Source organism: Marmota flaviventris, chromosome 10 (assembly GCF_047511675.1).
Source record: "Marmota flaviventris isolate mMarFla1 chromosome 10, mMarFla1.hap1, whole genome shotgun sequence".
In the NCBI taxonomy this organism is placed as follows: domain Eukaryota; kingdom Metazoa; phylum Chordata; class Mammalia; order Rodentia; family Sciuridae; genus Marmota; species Marmota flaviventris.
The window spans coordinates 17,783,117-17,805,209 of NC_092507.1; the positions used below are offsets into that span (position 1 = coordinate 17,783,117).

A 22,093-nucleotide genomic window follows, 5' to 3' on the forward strand; every position below is an offset into this window, starting at 1 on the left:
ATAGCCAGTTGTTGAGATAACTGATTCGAAACTGAACTTGGAAGATGTAGAGCCGCCTTGCACATTAGCCCTGAAACTTACTGTCCACTTCACCACAAGAAGGAAGACACATTCTCTTCATGAATTCAGAGGCCACAGGAGGGCAGGGGCATGTGGGTCCAGGTAGAAGGCCACCCTCTTTTCTGACTTGGATTCTCATCCTGGAGTGATCTGGTCACCTCACTCTGCTGCTTTCCCAGAAGACTACCGTGTCCAGCCCGGGCTAGCAGGAGAGGAACGGAAATGGCTACCTCAGTGTGGGGGCCGTGGCAGGAGCCAGAATTCTTAGTCTGATTCAAACCCCAACCTGGAATTTATAGGTTAAGTTTGGACCCTAAGACAAATAAAATCCAGCACCATCTCTCTGGGGCAAGAGGCCATTCCTAGGGCCAGAACGGTGGGGCCAGGCTTTGAAGGTGACGTCTACATGGTTTTTGTGTAGTATACAGTGTCTTGGCGAGATCCACCTGGGTCTGGAGCAGTCCTGTGGATAGTGAGGACATGGTCTTGCCATATGGCCAGTACCAGCTTGGAGTTCAAAACCTCGTCATGCCCCAAGCTGGCCGTGTAGCTTGGGCAACACAGTGGTAAAGGGGACCGCTTCCTGCTTCTTACTGCAAGCCAGGACCTTCTTGCATACTGTCCCATGGGGCGTGATTAAGAGCCCAGGCTTTGGAGTCACTAGCCTGGCTTGGAGTCTTGGCTTTATCAGCCTTGGGGACAATGAGTTAGAATGTTCTGAGGTGTGATAATACTATAATCATGGAAGGCCACATTTGTGCGGTCAGGCTGTGTCTTGTCTGCACTAGGTGCCGTTCTGAGCACTCGCGGCCATCCCTGAAGTTATTTTTGTCACCTGTGTTTTATAGATGAGGATGTGGGGTGCAGAGGTTAAGTGCCTTGCCCAGGCCACACAGCTAGTATGCGTGTAGGAATTGAACCAGGAACTCTGGATTCAGAGTCCGTGCTCCTCAGCACCAAGATAATGGAGTCTCTCTTGCCCTCACCTCATCCACGCAGTGGTGATGACAGTCGATATCTCCCGGTGGGGTGAGGGTTAAATCAGAGAATAGAAGCATTTGGTACAAGGTCTAGTGCACAAGGAGTTCTCTACTTTAAAAGCCAGTATTATTTTATGAATAAATCTTCATAATTCCTTGAAGTTGGTTTTATAATCCTACACTTGACATATGAAGCAACCATCTCAGAGAGGTGCAGTCTTTTATATAAACTTACACAGAACTTTAAGCAGTAAAGGGAGGAAGCCAGGTCTGCCTGACTCCAAGTTCAAAGCTCTTTAACTTGTAAGCCTGAGCTGCTTCTCTCTGCTCCCTGACTTGGGGACCAGACTAAATGGTGGCTAGAGTTACGGCCAACCTGAAAGACCCATGAGTCTTCTCCCAGAGTTCCAGGCCAAAGCCACAGAAGCAGGTTGAGGCTCTTAACAGCTAGATCTTAGCCAAGAATCATTCATAAATCCTGCCTTTCTGCCCCCAGGGCCCCAAGGAGAAGCGGATACTGTCTTCCAGCACCGCGGGCCGAAATGACCAAGGAAAGAGGTGAGGCCATCTCTGCCCTCCCCAGCCCTCCCCCACCTCAGACCCCTCTAACATGGACAGACTTGCCTGTTAGACACAGGGACACAGGGGACAGCGCCCACAGTGCCTTTAGGGGCTCATGAAAGTGCTTTAATTTCTTTGACAATCAGAAGAAAAAAATTAATATACTCCAACCCACAGCATTAAACCTGCCTGTCTTCTTCCTCTTCTCATTTTTTTGTTTTTCTTTTTGCAGTGCTAGAGGTTGAACCAGGGCCCTGAGCGAGCCAAGCAGGCCTTCTGTTCCCACTAAGCCGAACCCTAACCCTTGAAGCCGTCTTTATGGCAGTGTGATGTATAAGATCTTCCAAAATATTTTTGAAGGGGCTGGTGAAGGCGGAAGAGGCAGGGGGCTGCCCTGGGCTTTCCTGGACGTGCTCGCTCATACACACACACACACACACACACACACACACACCCCTGCCTGCAGGCCACTGAGCTGGTGTTTACTGAAAACAAACTTCAAAGCCCCAGCGGGGAAGCCCTGGAGGCAGCCCTTCTGTCCCTGCTCCAAACCCTCCGCCCCACAGCCTTTTTGGGGGAGGGGAGCTGCTCTGTCCTTAGTGAGGGGACAGTTGTGTTCCTTACTTCTTCCCTCTGGTTCTTTGGGCTTCTGCCTGGCATTCGTGCCTCGGGCCACCAGTGTTCCCTTCCTTGTAGACAGCAGCCATGGCCAGAGGGTTGCTGGGGGGACCTTGCCCCTCTCTCTCCACTTTCTCCTTTCCGACCAATTGGGTGACTTCTCAAAAATGATCGAGCAAGGCCTGTGCCGGGAAGCGTCGCGGGCCTTCGTGCCTTCCAGAAAACCCCCCGCAGCGGGCACCTCCTGGCACGCAGCAGCGTGTGGGCGGGGCCTGCTCGGCCTCCCTGCGCAGCCGCAGCCCAGCCTGGGTTTGCTTTGGGGGCCTTTCTCAACACTGATTCCAGGGCTGGGTCATGGCTCAGTGGGGGGCGCTTGCCTGGCACGTGTGAGGCCTTGGGTTCCATCAGCACCACATAAAAATAAATAAGTAAAATAAAGATATTATGTCCTCTACAACTGGAATAAAAAAAAAACTGACTATAAGTAAACAGTAAAAATGTCCTGTGATCCGCACCTCTGTCCACCTTAACAATTCAGGGTACATCCTTCCAGACCTTTCTCTAAACATCTATTTACCACACCCACAGATCCACAGCCCCCTCCCATACACAGCTCACCGGATGACTTCATACTGTTGTTTTGAAGTGGGGACATTTTTGACACAGGATATTTGACTCTGGCTAAGAAATAAATGATAAACTTGCATTTTTTAAATTAACAAGTCCTGTAAGTGGATAAGACATGTTCTCCCCCTCGACCCTGAACAAGTGTATGGTTCCACTCTGGGCACCTTCTTCTCATCCCTGGTGAGATCGGTCTGCCGCAGCGGCCTGCTTCTTGCAAGGCCGAAACAGTCCCCGGGTGCGTAGGCGCAGTGGCACACACCTGTAGTGCCAGCGGCTCAGGAGGCTGAGGTAGGATCACAAGTTCAAGGCCAGCCTCAGCAACTGAGCAAGACTCTCAAAATAAAAAAAAATAAAAAAGGCTGGGGACATAGCTCCGTGCCCCCAGGATTGATCCCCAGCACCAAAAGAAAATTTGGATGGAAGAAAGTCAGTGTGTCAGTGTGTCACCTCCAGTCTAACCAAGGGCCCCTCCTGCCCCAGAGAACATAGCACTCACTTTGCCCTCCCCCCAGGTTCTACCACAGCATGGAATATGAGACGGACCTCACTCCCCTCGAAAGCCCCACGCACCTCATGAAATTCTTATCAGAGAACGCGCCTGGAACCCCAGAGTACCCGGATCTGCTCAAGAAGAACAGCCTGATGAGCTTGGAGGCAGCTGTGCCCAACCCTGGCAAGGCAGCTCCCCTCCCTGCCGGCCCCAGCAAGCTGGAAGTGGGCTCTGAGGACAGCTACCTTTTGCCCCCCAGTGATATGTACGATACCGGCTCCCTCAACTCCTTGTTTGAGAGCATTCATGGGGTGCCACCCACACAGCGCTGGCAGCCAGACAGCACCTTCAAAGATGACCCTCAGGAGGTGAGAGCCCTCCTGGGCCCCTACGGTACACCGCATATGTGCACTCATGTACAGAAGGAGATGAGAGAGTGGAAAGGTCAGAGGTTTGGAATCCAAGGAAGAAGTCCCAGAGCTGAGGCAGGGTTGCCCTGTACTGTTTTCCAAGTTGCCCACTGCACAGTCTGTACAGCTGTATGCGCGACCCTGGGCTGAGGCTCCGGAAACCTGCACGTGGTCACTTACTATATCGGGATTATGTCTCTCTGCAGTCGCTGCTCTTCCCAGATATCCTGAAAGCATCCCCGGAACCCCCGTGTGCAGAGGACTATCCTAGCCTCAAGAGGTAATGTGGCCCCTCTGGATCCTTGACCAGGGGGACAGGGGCTTGGCGAGGGGCAGGGGCTGCAGACAGCTTTACATGGTCCCCAGCACATAATCAGTGAATGGGAAAGGGGGGAAGTGCAGTAAAAGGAAAGAGAATGATCTCCTCGTCCTGTCCTGAGCCTGGTGCCCGGCAGCGCAGGCTCTGGTCTCCCTGCACTTGCACCTCTCCAGCTTCTCTGGTGTTCATCAGGACCGTGGCTCAACTAGCCCTTTACATAGAACCCAAAATGCAGAGACTGAGGCCCAGGGAAGTAAAGTGACTTGGAAGGTCACAGGGAGAGTCCATGAGAGCCTCGGCTCGCTGCCAGGGAGACCCCTGCTGGCCTGGCCTCACTGTCCCCTCCTCCCCTTGCAGTGACTTTGAGTACACCCTGGGCTCCCCCAAAGCCATCCACATCAAGTCTGGCGAGTCGCCCATGGCCTACCTCAACAAGGGCCAGTTCTACCCTGTCACCCTGCGGACCCCAGCAGGTGGCACAGGCCTGGCCCTGTCGTCCAACAAAGTCAAGGTGCGTTGGCTTGAAGCAGCCGGGGAGGGGGCGGCATGGGGCCAGCCGGGGCCCGGGGAGAGGCGGGTTGATCCTGGGAAGGGACCAGGCGCCCCGAGCTGCGGTGACACTGCTGCCATGCCCCCAGAGCGTGGTGATGGTCGTCTTCGACAATGAGAAGGTGCCCGTGGAGCAGCTGCGGTTCTGGAAGCACTGGCACTCCCGGCAGCCCACCGCCAAGCAGCGCGTCATCGACGTGGGTGAGCGCCCGCCGCCCCGGGCCAGCCTCCCCCCAGGCCTCCTCCTGCTGTGCCCCCCCAGCCCCTGTGACCTGTCTCCAGGCAGACCAGGTGGGGGCACGGGAACCTGCACCTGCTGACATGAAGCCGTGGCCTCTTTTCAGGGTGCTTTGGGATAAACAGGGTCTGGGGACTCCGCAGGGTCCCAGAGATAGGCCCTGAGATGCTGGCCTGTTTGTCCCCTACGGTGTGTCTAGGTGACATAGCGCACACCATGCAGGGCTGGCAGTGGTGGTAGACAGCTGAGGCACAGTACTGGTGGTTCTTGTTTGGGGTGAGATCCTCAGACTCTGTCAGCAGGTGACAGCCACCCTGTGTGTACCACCATGCCCCCGCCTGCCCCGAAATAGGGGGAGGCACAGCTCCCCTTCCTGCCTGCAGGTCTGTCTCCACCCGCCCTCCCCCCAGCCTCGGCCAGCTCCCCTGCATGCCTGTGGTGCTGATCTCTGCCTGGTACTGTGTAGCCTACAGAACTCGATACAAATGGGGCACAGTTCAGCGACTTATCCAAGAGGCTGGGTGGCAGGGGAATTGGGAGCATGGGTCACAGAGCCAGACAGATCTGAGCTTTGCCTTTTATTAGCTGTGTGACCTTCACCAAGTAGCCAAACCACTCTGAGCTCCATTTTCCTCACGTATAAACTGAATATGCCCAGTGGAGTTGTGAGGATTACCCGAGGGCCTGCCAAGTCTAGGTGTTCAAGAAATGGTTGTTGCCAGTATTACTACGGTCACGACCACTGTTACTACCGTTGTTACTGCTATCACTACCATATCACCTGTCACTTCTCCTGGGAGACCTCCTACTTACTAACCCCCATGGAAAGGACAACCTCCACCAGGCGACAGGGGCTATGGGGTTCCCTCTGGGCTCTGGCAGATCTGTTCCCCAGGCTAGACTTGCCCTCCAGTCTGTAACCCGGGCCCAGTGTTCCTCCTTCCTCCCGGACTGAGGCCCGGCTCCTGCTCGCCCCTGCCCTGTGCCCCACGTCCCTTCCCTCCTGACGCTCCTCCCGACTCCTGTGGTTTCAGCTGACTGCAAAGAGAACTTCAACACTGTGCAGCACATCGAGGAGGTGGCCTACAACGCCCTGTCCTTCATGTGGAATGTCACCGAGGAGGCCAAGGTCAGTGGGGGTAGGGTGGGGGTGGCCAGGGCTGCCTAGAATTCCCCTCCTGGGGGAGAAGCTTGCCTGCACCTCGGACTGGGGCATGTGCTCTGAGGCGGCTCCCACGTTGAGGCAGGATCCAGAGTGCCCAGGAGCTGGGACCCCAGGCCGCAGGCGGGGTCTGCCCAGTCCTGCCTCCTGCCAGCCGGGCAACTTTGCCTCTCCGGGCCTCGGCAGGTCTTAGTGAGGGCCAGGCGAGGCAGGTGAGGGGTGGAACCCAGATGGGAAGCCTGAGCTTGTGCGAGGTCACACAGCGAGCCAGCTTGCAGGGACACGCTTGGAAGTCTGGGAGCTGAGGCTCAACTCCCGGTTGGCTCTCTGCCCTCAGTTGGGAAGATGGGAAGGATGATCCTCTGCCCAGGAGAGGTGAGGGTCTCCCCAGCCGCAGAGGTCCCGCCAGCCTCGGCGTGGAGTCCAGCTGCCAGCCTCCGTGTGCTTGTGGGCCTGTCTGCGTTGCTTCTGCCCGGGGAGCTGCGAGGAGGCAGGGGCACTGCTCTGGTCAACCTCTTGCTGGAGCAGGCTGGCCTTGCCCACCAGGGCTGGGTCATCTCAAAGGTTTCTGGCCCTGGTGGGCTGGGAGCTAAGCAGGGACAGAGGTGAAGGAGCTCCACGGCACAGAGGGAGGCCCGAGGCAGGGATTATTATTATTCAAACAGCCAGGGGCTGGAGGAGGAGCTGGGGCCTCCAGTTCAGGAGGGGGGAAAGTTTCGTGGGAAGGGAGCGGTGGGTTTCGGTGGGGACTTTCTCACAGCCTCTAGGGCCCCAGGCTTGGGTCTTTCTCAGGTACGAGCCGGAGCTGGGTGGGGGCCGCATTAGGCCTGAGCTGGCTGAGGGGGAGGTATGTCCGGCATGTGCCTGAGGGCCCGGCCCCCACAGAGGGACAAAGGAGGCCTGCTTCAGCACCCCACCTAAACCCCGACTCAGGTCAGGGGCATTTCCAAGGACAGTGTCCCAAAGAACAGGGACCAGCCTGGGATGGGGTGTGGCCTTGAGCTCCTGGAAAGGTTAGACAGTCACCAGCCACAGTCAGCCGGGGCTCACCCCGCTGAGACCACCCCAGGCTGCCTCAGCAGGGCATAGCCTTAGCCACACAAGAAAGGTTTAACGTGGACACTGAGGCTCAGGGAGGTCACAGGATCTGTCAAAGCCCCAAGGCTCATGAGTGGCAGGTCCAGCTTCCCACCACAGATCTGGTGGCTCATTTTTCCTGATTCCCTGGGGGAGTGTAGGGAGCTTCTGTCCCTCAGACTCCACGGCTATAAGGTGCAGGTGACAGGGGCCCAGGTTAGTGGGTGGGGTATGCGTAGAGGGAACCTTTTGCTGGAGGGTCCAGCAATGGCTGGAGCTGCCCGTTAGGTGAGGGGGCTGTGTCTCACCCGCTGTGTCCCTGGGCCAGCAGAAAAGTGGTGTCCTGTCTCTCGGTTGCAGAAAGATGAGGTTCTTAGATTTCAGTCTCTAAAGGACCGTTGATGTGGGCTGTCCTTGTCGGGCTAGTGGGAGCACCCGCCCAGTGGCGAGGGGCCTGGGCCTTGAATCTGTCTGCAGACCCCACCTCACCACCTGCGGTCTGTGTTGCTTTGGGAAAGTTGCGCTGCCTATCTGAGCATCAGTTTCCCATCCCTGGCACACAGAAGCCCCAACCGACAGGGCCGGAGACCTGTGCAGGCCACTGACCCGGCTCCCCATTCTGTCCCCAGATTTTCATTGGCGTCAACTGCCTGAGCACAGACTTCTCCTCGCAGAAGGGGGTGAAGGGTGTCCCCTTGAACTTGCAAATTGACACCTATGACTGTGGCTCGGGCACTGAGCGCCTGGTGCACCGCGCAGTCTGCCAGATCAAGATCTTTTGCGACAAGGTGGGTGGTGGGCCACCCTCGCTGGGTCCTGGGAGGGACGAGGCCCCACCAGGCAGCCCCCTGGCTTCTCTAGGTGTGTCTGTTGCCCTGTCTCCTCCCTGATGTCCCCTGATGTCCTGCCGGTGTCTGTTCCCATGCGTCCTCCTGTCTCTGCAGCAGTGTCCCCTCTCACTGCGGCCTCTGTAAACCTCACTCCATGTCTTCGTTCCTCTGTGTCTTTCTCGTGTTTCTTATCTCCGACTCTCTCCATTCCTGGGTCCTCTCTCCTCCCCTCCCCCACGCTGTTTAAAGCCCTCTCTCCCTCCCTCTGCCGGGGCTCTCTCAGTGTCCTCCTTCCCGCCCTTTCCCCCTCTCACTGCCTGTGCTGACCCCGGGCAGGCAGGACCAGGCTGGGCCAGATGCTGGTACCTTCTCATTTTCTGGTGTCACTGTGGGGACCAAAAGCTGGGCCTCTATTTAAGATGCAAAATGTGAAGCAGCAGCTGTGACAGGGCCAGCCCCTCCAAGGCCCTTGGTGACCCCCTTTCCCCCACCCCAGGGAGCTGAGAGGAAGATGCGGGATGATGAGCGGAAGCAGTTCCGCAGGAAGGTCAAGTGCCCGGACTCCAGCAGTGGTCAGTGGGGATGAACCAGGGGCTGGCTGGGCTGTGCGGGGTGAAGAGGAGAAGGAGGCCAGAGGGGGACCTGCGTGGAGGGACCTCAGGCCCACGGCTTCCTTTCCCATCAGGCATCAAGGGCTGCCTGCTGTCGGGCTTCAGGGGCAACGAGACCACCTACCTGCGGCCTGAGGCCGACCTGGAGACCCCACCGGTGCTGTTCATCCCCAACGTCCACTTCTCCAGCCTGCAGCGCTCTGCAGGGGTGAGGGCAGGGTCCTGGCTGGGAAGGGGGTGCCAAGAGGAGCCTGGTCCCTTGTTGGGGCCTGCCTTAGCCAGGCCAGTAGACAGCAGCCAGCCACTCACCAGTACTGGCCAATCTAGATGTTTCTAGGTCCTGATATTAAATAATCAGTCTTCATTTATTGAGTCCTAGGGGATTAAAAACAAAATGACACGTGTCCCTGTCAGTGACCTATTCCATCCGAGAGTAGAATGTCGGTGAGGAAATGGACTTTGGTGTTCATCAGAACGTTCATGCCTGGGACTCCGGGGAGGTCTCTGATATCTAAGCCCTAGGTCCCAGTACGGCCACACTGAAGCTGGCTGCGTGGTGACAGTGCAGCATCCCTCTGTATGCAGCAGGCTCTGTGTTACGTGCACACATTACTCACCTGCCTTTACTGCAACCCTGTCGAGTCCACGCCCTGACCTAGGAGCTGTGGACCCCAAATGGAGGCACAGGGAAGTTGAGAAACCTCCCCAAATCACACAGCTAGAAAGTGGCAGAGCCAGAATTGGAATCAGAAGCCTGATTCCGGGATCCGTGCCCTTGACTACTAGCTGCTCCACCTGTCAAGCCAGGGGAGCCACCTCTGAGCACCTGGAGGGAGCACGTTATCCGGCTCCCGACCCAGCTGTCCTTGAGGGAAACTGTTCACCCCCTTTCTCAGACAGGGCATAGAATGAGTCAGTAGTGGAATCAAGGCCCTCCAGCCTGTCCCCAGGTCTGGTTCGCAACAAGCACTCCGACAGCTTCCCTTCGTGGAGGGCATGGCGCCCCAGTTTCTGTGGGAGTGTCTGCAGAAACGGCCGTGGTGGCCAAGGTGGGTTTGGTGTGTTGACTTAGGACAAGGAGGAAGACCTTGGAGCGGAAAAGAGCTGCCAGCACCCATGTGGCCCTGGCACACTGAAAGCTGTTCTGCACCCCTGTCCTCCCTGCTCTGCCCTGGTAGCAGCACCGAGGCCTCCATGGCCCAGGTGGCTGCCTCGACTGTTCTCTCTCGATTCCTCTGGCCAACCAGCCCCACGCAGGGAGATGACCACTAGGGATTAATGTCGACAGCTAATCCATGGGGAAGAGGGAGGGACCTGCCCCTGCACACATGAGCCTGGGTGGCCCAGGGAAACACCAAGCAGAGACCCTGAGCCGCCCGAGCCTGCCCCGTGCTGGCTGTGCAACCCCAGGGGCTCTGCCCTCTGGAGCCTGGGTCTCACAGGACCTCAAAGGGTGATGGCCACCGGACAGCACAATAGGAGTAGCAGTGCCACAGTGGCACACACAGGGTGCCTCTTCCCCCCACCATGCCCCAGCTTCCGCTGCCCAGTTCCCAGCCGGGGCTCCCAGCCCCTGGGCGCGCTGTCCGGGGTGGGCGCATTGATCGGCCTACCATTGCTTTCCCACCACCCTGTGTCTGTAGGTCCCCAACTCAGCAGCTTGGGCTAGGTGACTCCTTCAGATGGGGATTCAGCCCCCTTAGGGGACCCATGTGAACAGAGCCCTGGAAACTCGTTGAAACACCACCCTCCCCACAGACAGTTTTCCTGCTGAAAAGCCTCGAGGGCTGAGGCTCCTCTCATTTTCCTGCTTGTGATCGAAATGTCTCTTTCTCCTCATTGCAGGCGGTCACCTCAGCAGGACACGGCAGCTCCAACAGGTATGGAAGAAGCAGCCAGGGCTCCCTGTCCCCTTTCACTGCCCCGGCCAGGGCTCTCTGTCCCCTTGCACTGCCCCGGCCAGGGCTCCCTGTCCCCTCACACTGCCCCGGCCAGGGCTCCCTGTCCCCTCACACTGCCCCGGCCAGGGCTCTCTGTCCCCTTGCACTGCCCCGGCCAGGGCTCTCTGTCCCCTTGCACTGCCCCGGCCAGGGCTCCCTGTCCCCTCACACTGCCCCGGCCAGGGCCTGGGGCCAGAAGAAGGGACTGTAAAACTCGGTCCCAGCCCCCAAGCTCGACGCACTCTCCCTTCTCACTGAAACCGCCTGGTTTTTATAGGTTTGTTTTATATGAAAAGTTGGCGAATCTCTGGCGAAGACACCTGCTTGTAAAAGGGAAAGAAAAGGCTGGGGGTGGGGGTACAGATTCGGAAAGCACGGAGGGCTTGTGCGGGAGGACATGGCCCTGGCCCTGTCCCGCCCTCTCCCTCAGCACACCCCAGAGGCCACAGCACACTGTCTTTCCCTGTCAGCCACAGCGTTTGTGCCTTCATGCAAACCTGAGCCTCCCTAAGTCCTAGCCCACAGATCGTCAAAGGAGGGGGACAGCCGTGGGGGAGGCAGGCAGGGAGGGCACAGAACCTTCTGAAACAGCCAAGTGCTTCATGCAGATCACATGTTATCACCAGGCCCCTCCCCGCACCCAGACCCACTGTCCACACGCTGCTTTCGCCCAGTCCCTGCCCTCAAGCATTCCCACTAGGGCTATTGCTGTCCTGTGCAGACAGCGGAACCTTGGCCAGGAGGGGAGGGGCGAGCTGGTGGTCCCTCGACGTCCAGTAGCAGAGGCAGGACGGGAACCCCGTCTGTCCTGCTCCGAAACCCACAGTCCTCCTCCTCCCACAGCCTCAGCCCAGCCTGATTCTTTCCAAGGGACCAAGGCTGATGACGGCCATCGTCCCCTCTGACTGCGGCCTGCACGGCACATGGGGGGAGAGCAGTGTGCGCTGTCTCTGTGGGCAGCTTCCCGTGGGGCTGTTACTTTTTTTTTTTTTTAATGTTTTTTTAATTGTAGTTGGACACGATACCTTTATTTTATTTAGTTATTTTTATGTGTTGCTGAGGGTCGGACCCAGCACCTCACACATGTTGGGCGAGCCCTCTACCGCTGAGCCACAACCCAGCCCCTGTTATTTGTACTTTCTCGTCACCTCGCGTTATAGATGGGGTCACCCTGAGCTAAGGAACTCACCCCAGGGCCCAGAGCCCCTGTGAGGGAGCTAGACTGGAACCCAAGCTGCGCAGCTCCACACCTGCTTTGCACCCCCGTCCTGCAGCCTTCCCCACGTTAGGGACCCTGGAGCCCAGCAGGTGCTCACCACCCTCCCATCCCCACAGGCTGCCCCTGAAGCGCACCTGCTCACCCTTTGCCGAGGAGTTTGAGCCTCTCCCCTCCAAGCAAGCCAAGGAAGATGACCTTCAGAGAGGTAGCCCGCCGCCCTCTGTGTCCCAGCGCCCACCAGGCCCCACCCACAAGGCCTCCTGAGGAGGGCAGGGGTCTCTACACCTTGGAGCTGGACTTGGGCCAAGGCTTGTGGGGGCAGGGGGTCCCTAGGTGTTGGAGAGATGGCCAGGGCTGCAGGGCATCTGCCCGCTGTCCCCCTGGGTGTCTAGGGCCCCTGCTCTTTTTTCATGCTGGAGGGTTCCCACACTTTCTCCAAGGGGTGGGGGCTGGGTGGCTTCCGTTTCTGCTTTTCTACCTTTGCCACTCTAAATCTGGGACACCTGTGTGTGGTGGGAGGTGAGGCTGGCCCAGGCCTCTGGGGGCTATGGCTGACCACCAGGAAGAAACTCCCAGCAGCTGAGACCCATGGATTCCCATACCCTTGACCTGAGCTGAGCAATGCACTTAGTGCTTCTAAACGTCGTCAGTCATTCCCACAGCTCTGAAGTTGGGGAAGGGCCCCCATTTTGCCGACCAATAAAGTAAGGCTCAGTGATGTTAAAATCACTTCTTCAAGGTCACCAGAGCAGGCATTCAAATGGGTCCAAAATCAGGGCCGTCTAAGTCTGTGTGTTTCCGGGCTGTGTTTCCTCAGCCCCCACAGTGGAAATTGACCTTAATGTTAAAGTAATATTTCCAAGACCCCCACCTCTAAGGGCCCCCAGGCTTGCTGCCCTGTTGCCCTTGTCACAGCTCTGAGAGCCACCCTCTGTTTTTCAGTGTTGTTATACGTACGGAGGGAGACCGAGGAGGTGTTCGACGCCCTCATGTTGAAGACCCCGGACCTGCAGGGGCTGAGGAATGCGGTAAGACGCTGGGGGTCCACACCCGAGCCAGAGCCTGGTGGGCCCCAAGCCCACCCTGTCCCAGGAGGCCCACTTCGCGCAGGCAGTCTCTGGGAAGGGATGGCTGAGAACCTGGGCTTTCTGGTGGCCTACCGTCCCACCCGGCGGGGGGCCTGCGGGCCCTGCTGTGGGGGTGTTCGTGATGTTATCTCCCAGCCAGAACCCTGGCTCCACCCTGGGAGTTGCACACACCATAAATCCTCCTTAATCTGATGGCTGCTGTCTGACAGGCCAGGGCTTTTGTTGGTTTTGCAAACCTGTTTCTGTTTTAATGGGAATGAAACCCAAAAGGCCAGGCCCAGAGACACTCTTTTTTTCCTCTCCCAGGGGGCCTCATTCCTCCTGCTTGCGGTTGGCTGGGGAGCTGGCTGAGGTGGCCAAGGGTGGGACCTGGGCAAGGAGACCTCCCCAGCCCCCACCGCCAGAGAGCAGGCCACAGCCTGGCCCTGAGCAAGACCGAGGGCCAGCTCCCTGCCCAGCCGAGAGCCCAGGCTCCTCCAGGGCAGCCGTGTCTGGAGGCTAAGCCCCCAGAAAAGCCAGAGGCCTCCGGCTGGAGGGGAAAAATGAATTAAATTGTCACTTTGGCTCCTCCTGTGAGAGTCCCCGGTGCCGGGCACCGTGTGGGCAGGCTGCACCAGCCGCCCCTGGCATCCTCTAACCAGTGGGAAGCCGTACTGGCAGCACCTTCTCAGGTCCCGTGAGCAAGCAGCTCCAGAGGTCAGGGGACTTGCCAGGGTGGCCTGGCGGGAGCACCAGGGCTACCCTCTAGTCCAAGCATCTCCATTCCGCTGTCCTGTTCTACGTATTGCCGCCTGCTCCATCATACCCAGGAAGTTGGGCTCACAAAAGGCCATTAATGACACTCCAGTGTAGACTCCTAATCCGTGTTTGCATGGTATTTTAAAGGGCCAGCTTCCCATCTGGAGCTTGAGCTCTCTTTCCAACAGCTCCTCTGAGGGCATCCACTCTGGACCTGGATACCTCGGAGGATAGGGAGCTCACTACCTTTTGAGGCAGCTCATGCTATCTTTGTGCAAGTTCTTTAACTTACGTTTAGAAAGTTTAGAGTTCTTCTTTAGAGTCTCCCTGGTAGCTTCTGGCTGTATCACCATTAAAACAAATGGTTTAAGGGCTTTTCTGGTGTGGAAGGGTGGCTGTCAGAGTAACGGGGAGCCGGGCGCAGCTGTAATCCCAGCGGCTCAGGAGGCTGAGGCAGGAGGATTGCAAGTTCAAAGCCAGCCTCAGCAAAAGTGAGGATGCGTCTGTCTCTAAATAAAATGCAAAGTAGGACCAGGAATGTGGCTCAGTGGCTGTCCCTGCGTTCAATCCCTGGTACCAAAAAAAAAAAAAAAAAGAGTAGCTGAGGATCTGAGTGTGGTGGTGTACTCCTGTAATTATAGAGGAGCCTGAGACAGGAAGAGTCCAAGTTCAAGGCCAGCCTGGGCAATTAGAAAGATCCTATCTCAAAATAAAAAAAATTTAAAAGGGCTGGGGTTATAGCTCCGTGGTAGAGTGCCCCTGGGTTCAATCCCCAGGACTGTCCCCCAAAGAGGAAGAGTAGTGAAGAGCTGAGCCCAGGCCATCTTCCTAAGATGCCCCGAGGGGCCGAGCTCCCCCTGGTCCTGACCTGAGCCATGCTGCTCAAGGCGGCCAGTTCCTCTGAACACAGGTGCCTCCCTGAGTGCATGGGACGGGCACCGGCTGCTCCTTTATGTGAATGTCGTGGGCGGACACCCTCTGTGGACACCTTTTACTGCACATTACTTCCTCACTTTACAAATGAGGAAACTGAGGCTCAGGGAAGTAAGGGAGCTATTCAACATTCTGAACGCCAGGAGGCAGAGCTGGGACCGGACTGGATCTGTTTGCCAAGAGGAAACCTTGGGAGCTCTGGGGAGACGTGGTGGCATGGGCTGCAGGAGCTCCACAGGCCTTGGAGCGCAGCTTCCTGTCTGGAGAGCAAGCAGCGACACTAGGGATGTGGCGGGGCCAGCTGACCTGGTTCCAGGCCTCCGTGCAGTGCCTGGCTGCCTGTCTGGGGGCTCACAGGCACACCCCCAGCTGAGCTCACAGTTCCTGCCCAGAGTGGGGAAGTTTCGGATTTCCCCCCTCAGCACGGCAAGGCGCACCCCACCTCCCTCCTTCTAAAGCGGGGCTGTGGCCACTTACGCAGGCGTTGCTGGGTGTGGGGAGCCGTCCTCAGTGTCTTACCTGGATTGACTCAATTCTTCCAGCCATCCTCCGAGGTACACTCTCTACTGTCCCCATGAGCAGTTTGCACAGGGCCACTGTTTAGTCAGCTTTCCCGCTGCTGTGACCCAAGGATCTGTGAAGAGCCATTAGAGGATGAAAAGCCAGTTTCAGGGGTCTCATTCATAGAAGGCTGGCTCCATTCCTCAGGGCTCTAGGTGGAGCAGAACAGAAGCTGGGAATGTGACGGCAGGAAGCAGATAGACTCTGCTCATCTCCCAAAATACACACCCCCAAAGCCCACCCCAGGGACTACCTCCTCCAGCCACACCCAGCCAGCCTTGTCACCACTCCGTGAATCCCGTCAGGGGATCAATTCACTGATTGGATTGAGGCTCTTGTAACCCATCATCTCACCGCTAAGCCTTCTTGCATTGTCTCACACATGAGCTTTTGGGGGACCCTCACATCCAAACCATAACAGCCACCCAGCGGGAGAATGGTGGCACCCTGAACATTGGACCATCCATGTGTCTGGCTCTAGGCAGGAGGTAAGGGCAACGGGAGATGCTCATTAGGAAGGCTCATCCTACGATGATAAGTTTAAAGTGATACAAAACCACCTATGTGAATACGAAATTGTCCGTACACGTGGGAAGCGTAGGCCAAGGTGTGAACGGTGTTCATCTCTGGGAATCAGGACGATGAATGCTTTTAATTTTCTTCATATTTTCCATACATACATAAAATTTACATTCAGCATGTGAAAAACAATGGTGTTTAGAAGACTTGTGTAAACCTGGGTTGGGCAGCAGGCGTGAATCCCCTACCTTTCTCTTCCAGATCTCTGAGAAGTACGGGTTCCCTGAAGAGAACATTTACAAAGTCTACAAGAAATGCAAGCGGGGGTGAGTGCCCACTTCGGCCCCCACGCTGGCTGCTCAGTGTGAGGAGACTTCATACCTGGCCTCTGTGGAGAGGCTGGGGGATGGGGGACACTCAGAGGGAGACCAGTGGCCTGGTCACTAGTGGGAGGGAGGGGATGGGGAGGAGGAGGGTCTTCGTACATGACTCCTGGGGTGTAGGGGGAGGTACAGAGTTATACATCAGAAGACCCAAGTTCAAATCCCAAGGCCACTGAATGACCAAGATATTTGATTATGGTAATAATGATTTCAGTGGCCACCAGTCACTGGGCCACCTCCTGTGTGTCATTGTGGGCTGAGCATATTTTATTTAACCCTCACAGCTGCACTAGGAGTGCGACAGACAGGGAAACTGAGGCTCAGAGGTGATGAGCAATGTTCAGGGCAGTGGACATTCAGCCGGGGAATGGAGGCCCAGAGGGAGGACGGCCTAGCACAGTTGCTGCAGATAGCCGGGGCAGGACAGCGCGGCTGGCCCTGATCCTGCAGAGGGAGCTGTGACTGGGAGCTGTGTGGAGGGTGCCCGGCCAGGGATGCTCCCTGGGCCCCCTCCACCTCACCTCCAGGCTGGACTAGGTAGAAGGAGAGCAGCTCTGGCCCCCAAGGAGGGGGCTGGGCAGAGCCTGTGCACCCACCAGAGGCTCCTGGGGATCTCAGTGCCCTTTGTCCAGCAGACCCCTTGGTTGCCAGAAGGTTCTGGACTCCTAGGCTTCAGTCGCCTGGTCAGAGCTGGGGAGCTGGGCCTCTGCCACCCTTCCTGACCAAGTCACTCCACCAGCCCAGCAGGGGCAGTGAGGAATTGTCACGGCTTTATTTCCAACCCAGAGGACTCAGGAGCAGGGCCCTCTGCCCACAGCTCAGGCCTGACCCCGCTGCCTGGGCAGTCTGACTTCAGGGGCTCTTCTGAGTAGCCCTGGGTGGCGCTGCCCTGTGGCTGCTGTCTGTGGGTGTTCCTTTTCAAGATCATGCAGAGAGGCCTCCTCTAAGCAGGCCCAGCCTCCCACGAAGGCTGCGGTTGGGGGGAAGGTCTCCGTCCCTGGCCCTGGGAAGGCACCCGTTTGGTTTGGGTTGTAGAAGTGACCTGCGGGCTTTTGCACGTGTGTTTTTATTTTCCCCCAAGTTTCGGTTTCAAACTGAGGCTCACACGCTCTCTGGAGCCGAATCTACTTCGTGGCTCAGTTTTGCCCAGACAAGCCCAGCCCCAGGTCCCCCAGGGCCACTCCCACGTCCCCTGCTCCAGCCCCACCTGTGCTGGGCTCCCCCACACGTCCCACCCTGGGGGCCGCCTGTATAGGAGGGGAAGGCGGTGGCCACGGGGATGCCCACCCCTGGCTCCACTGGCTGGGTCCTCAGAGGCTTTCCCGTAAGCCCAGGCAACTGTGTCAACCCTAATTATAATCACTTCCGTCGGCAGAGCCCCTTCTTACAGATGGGCACTGGGCTAAATAATGTCCGGGTGTCGTGTAGGCCCTTTGAGCTTGGTGGTATTATCTCTATTTCCACAGATGAGGAAACTGAGGTCCCAGGAAGGTAGTTACAAGATCAACCGCAGGGGATCCCCACTTGCCTAAAGCCGTGCAGGAGCCCCCTCCCCATTTTATCTCTCTTCCTCCGTGTCCCTCTGACTGCCAGGTCATGTGCAATAGGGCTGTGGCTGGGCTGCCTGGGGCATCCCTCCGTGGCCCTGCAGAGGCAGCCCACACCCACCCACCAGGCTCTCTGAGATCTCAGCCCTAGGGTGGTCTGAAATATCTAAACGAGAATGTTCCCCAAAACACCTTTGGGGAGAGGAGGCCGGGCACATCTGCGGTCCCCCTTGGGGTCCTTGAGGATGAGAAGTCCTAAGCGGGCTGCTTGCCTCTTGCAAACCCTCGGGAGGCCCAGTGCAGAGGTAGATAGGATCGCTTACAGCACCGCTGAGCGCCTGAAAGATGAACAGATACACTGCTTTTGCTGGCAGCTGGCCAGGGGTTGAACTTGACCCAGGGCAGAAGGCAGCTGGAAGCTGGGAAGTAACCAGAGGCCCGTACTCAGTGACAGCGGTCCCTGACAAGCCCTGCCACTCAGGATCCACTTGTCATCGTCCTGAGAGGGGAGGGCGTGATCCCTGGTGACGGAAGGCCCCACTGGGTGGAGGGAGTCAGTGTTCAGGTCGCAGGACGGGAGGCACCTACATGGTGCCCGGCACCTGCCAGCACCACTGTGGGAAAGGCCACCCAGCGCCCACCCCCTGGGCAGCCCTCGTCTCCTCTGGCCTGTTCCCAGCCTCCAGCCCCCAGACAAGATCCCTCTGTGAAATGCAGAAACCCCAGGCAGGACCCAAGGAGGGGGATCCTGAAACTCAACACTGGCGCCAGCACCCAGGCTGCACAGGCCAGGCCTCGCCCTGGAAGAAGCAGCCCGGCAGGCTGGTGCTGGCAGGGACAGCTGGACGCAGGCTGTGACCCTCACTGCTGTCCTCACTGCGGTCCCTCTCTTGTGTAGCCCTTGTGAGAGCAGACCGTCCACTCTGCCCTCGGAGGGTCAGCTCACCCCCGAGCTCTCCCCGCACCCAGAGTTTGTTTTCCTCGTATCTGCCACTTCCCAGCCTGGATCTGTGGGGCTCCACCCCTGTGGGAACCGAGGTCTAGATTCGGATCCCAGCTCTGCCGTCACCTAACCGTGTGACCATGGGCAGATCACTGTGTCACTGAACCTCAGCTTCCTTACCTGTGAACTGGAGTAACAGCTGTGGGGCTCCTCCTCCCAGCCTGTGAGATCCTGCACTCCTGGCGGACAGGGTGACGATCCAGTTCATCTCCATGTGGCCCTGGTGTTGGAGGGAGGCACATCCTCAGCAAATGCTGGAGATGATAAGGGCAGATGGACAGGAGGTGGCAATCTGGTCTTTGTCAGGCTGGCCAGATCCTTGCCTGGAGAGTTAGTCCTGGGGTGTCAGCTTCAGGGGATAACACCAAGCCAGGGTCTGGGTGGCATCTGCCTCCCGTGTGGCTGGCATACCTGAGTGGCACATCAATCACAGCCTCCTGCTGAACCCAAACTGCCACACCTCCTGACTTGAACTCCCTGTGTGTCCCTGTGGTTACTGGGTGACCAGGGGAGCACTCTCCCCCAGATCTGCGTGTCACTCCCAGGTGCCCAGGTGCATGTGCAGCAGGTTGGGCGTGGCAGGTTTGACTCGGCCCCTCTCCTGTAAAGGGGACTGTGATTACCACCCTGCAGGCTGGTGGGCAGGACCCCAAGGCAGTTTGTGAGGTGCCTGAAATGTGGCTGTCCTCTGTGTCCCTCAGAGGGACAGGATGCAGGCCCCTGGCATGTTCCAACCACGCCGCCTCCTCTCTTCCAGGATCTTGGTCAACATGGATGACAACATCATCCAGCACTACAGCAACCATGTGGCCTTCCTGCTGGACATGGGGGAGCTGGACGGCAAGATTCAGATCATCCTGAAGGAGCTGTAGGGCCCACGCCCCCAAACCCCAGACCCGGGAAGTGGCCCGTGCCACACCCAGCCTCTCTGCATGCCTCAGTGCTGTTACTTGAATGTGCTCCTTGAGGGAAGTGGCCCCCAAGTCACAGACCCCAGCCGTCAAGCCAAGAAGGGACTCCGAGGGTCTGCCGATCCGAACTCCATCCTTGCTTGAATCCTGCCAGTGCCCGCCCACCAGACGCAGCGCCCTGGTCAACACCCTCCCGGCCGGTCCCTCCTCCCCGTCCCCTGCCGGCTGCCTTCAGAGGTGGAGCCCTCCCCCCACAGGCTGCACAGCCAGCTTGACCCTGGCATGGCCCGCCCAACCCTGGCATGGCCTGCTCCGGATTCTTCCGTCAACTTCAGACCAAGGATTTCTCACCCTTTGGTCACTTAACTTGAAAATGCTTGATTTTCAGTGCAAATGACTTTTAAAAGACACTGTAGTGGCAACACCTCTTCCTCACTGACTTCTCAAGGCGAGATGTAAATAACAGAGCTCTGGAACAAAGTGACCGCTGTCAACACTACCACCTTGCCATCGCTGCTGTACACATTTCTTATTATAAGTTTCACTTATGTTATATATATAAATATATTGTATGTATATATGCAACGTTTTATATTTTTCATGGATACATTTTTATCATTTCAAAAAATGTGTATTTCACATTTCTTGGACTATTTTTTTTAGCTGTTATTCGATTATGCATTTTGTATACTCATAGTATTTAGTAATAAAAGTCTCCCTATGTATTACCTCACACGCTGCATTCACTCCTTTTTTGAGGGTCTTCCAGCAAAAAGAGGGGCCAGGGCGGATGAGGCCCCTCTCCTCTCCGCAGTGGCTCTGTCCCGGGAGTGCCTTGCCCTGGGCTGCAGGATGGAGGTGAGCACAGACGTGCAGCCCCTATGGCCCCACCAGGATGACTGTGACAACCCTAGGATCGTTGACTGAGATAAAGGCCTGGAAGGACCAGAATGGCCATGGCGAGGAACTCCCAGCTGGGGCCAGGGGGCAGAGCCCAGGTCTGGGAGCCACGTGACCTGCTTCTTGTACCATCTCTGCGTCCCCTCCAGGCCATTGCTTTCTCTGGGGCCAGCTCCTGCTGGCTCATAAAATGACGATGCACATCTCTCCCAACAGCATGGCCAGTGACAACATGTTGGTGCACTGAAATCAGCCACGGTGGGGGTTACAGGCCAAGCCCTGTATCGCCCTGGGGAGCAAACCACAAGTCAAGGCTTCCTTCCTTCCTCTCCTCTTCCCTTCCCACCGCTGCATCCAGCCTGTTTCCTTGGAAGGTGCAGGAGGTGGTCTACGCTGGCATCCTGAGAGCCCTAGGGTCATGATGTGGGGGAGGGGATGCATCCCCGAGCACCTCCCTGCCTTCAATCCCACCACCTCTGCTTTTTACATATTAAGATTTGTTTTAAATGTTTGTCTAAACAAAACTCTTTTTAAAGTTTGAAAACCAAGATTCCTGTTAGGACCTTTCAGCTCCACCAGAGTTTATGGTTCCATTCCCAAGGCCCTGCCTAGAGTCAGGGCTGGGACCAGGGTCAAGCAAGTGAGGTACCAGCCTTGGGCATAAGAATTAAGGGGTACCAAAGAGCTCAGTAAAGTAGTTAAGTAAAAGTACAATGCAGCGTCTTTTAAAATTGAGGCAAAAAAAAATTCACTTTGAATAAAATCTCAAAATGTTAAGGACAGGCTCAGCGTCACGGATCAGGCTTCAACATGGCTCCTGTGGCCCTGCCGGAGGGGCCCTGCAGAACGGGCCCTGCAGAACATCCAGGGTTACTCTGCCCCGCCCAGGCCTCACTAGTGCTGTGACATCACTCCAGAGGTCAGAGAAAAGTGACGTGTGAAGGTTAAATGACAGGAGGGCCGCTGGATGTGGTGGCACCCACCCCTAGTCCCAGCTGAAGCAGGAGGGTGGCGAATTGAGGCCAGGCCTGGCAACATGGCCCCAGCTCAAAAAAAAAAAAAAAGCAACCACCTGAGTGCTGAGCAGTAACACAGGCTGCAGGCACACAGTAGGTGCTCAGCTTTCCTTCTTCTGAGCTTCCTACCCAGCTCCCCTCCCAGAGCCACTTGGGAACTGGAAGGTGCTGCCTCTCAATCTTGATCACCTGTTGGAATCACCTTGACACTTTTGCCGGCCCTCTTCTCTCCACCCTCTTCTCTCCCCCACTGCCCAGACCCCACCCTGGAGTAACTAAATGAGCTAGTGACCCTGGGTGGGGTCAGATGTCAGTACTTTGTGATGTTCCCCAGGTGACCACAGCATGCGATCAAGAACCTCGGATGGAGAACTACTGCTCTAAAGGGGCGCCACTCCACAGGCCTTGGAGCCTCTGCAGCCCCTGGGTCTGCCCACACTTCTGCGCAGCAGGAATCACCAAGGTCAACAGCACGGGGGCTCCCCCAGCAGCTTGTTGGGAATGCAGAATCTCAGGCCCCACCCCAGACGTACCAAACCTGCATTTTAACAAGATCTCCAAGTGATTTGTGCGCACACTGAAATTTGGGAAATACTTTACTAAACTGTTAGTGTGTCCTGACACTAGCTAGGTACGCTGCAGTCACACTCAGAACTTCAGTGAAGACACCAACGATGGACCAAGTCAGAACTCCGAGGGCTGCAGCCTGCACATGCTCTCAGCATGGACCCTATGATGGCTCCCTCCTTTTCTTTTTTTGCGGTGGGCAATGAAAATCGAACTCATGGGTGCTCTACCAGTGA

At 57.0% G+C, this 22,093-nt stretch overlaps 1 protein-coding gene across 1 annotated transcript in view; it reads left to right on the forward strand.

The window, feature by feature from the left end:
* Positions 1-19,335, forward strand: part of Grhl3 (grainyhead like transcription factor 3) — a 32,644-nt gene extending 13,309 nt beyond the window's left edge. The window contains exons 3-16 of the mRNA XM_027937673.3: positions 1,537-1,598; positions 3,359-3,704; positions 3,953-4,026; positions 4,423-4,576; positions 4,704-4,815; positions 5,887-5,981; positions 7,721-7,879; positions 8,418-8,493; positions 8,607-8,740; positions 10,378-10,412; positions 11,808-11,896; positions 12,634-12,719; positions 15,792-15,856; positions 19,221-19,335. Of these exons, the coding sequence (XP_027793474.1) occupies positions 1,537-1,598; positions 3,359-3,704; positions 3,953-4,026; positions 4,423-4,576; positions 4,704-4,815; positions 5,887-5,981; positions 7,721-7,879; positions 8,418-8,493; positions 8,607-8,740; positions 10,378-10,412; positions 11,808-11,896; positions 12,634-12,719; positions 15,792-15,856; positions 19,221-19,335 (1,602 nt within the window). The remainder of the gene's footprint in view (positions 1-1,536; positions 1,599-3,358; positions 3,705-3,952; positions 4,027-4,422; positions 4,577-4,703; positions 4,816-5,886; positions 5,982-7,720; positions 7,880-8,417; positions 8,494-8,606; positions 8,741-10,377; positions 10,413-11,807; positions 11,897-12,633; positions 12,720-15,791; positions 15,857-19,220) is intronic.
* Positions 19,336-22,093: the final 2,758 nt, after the last annotated feature.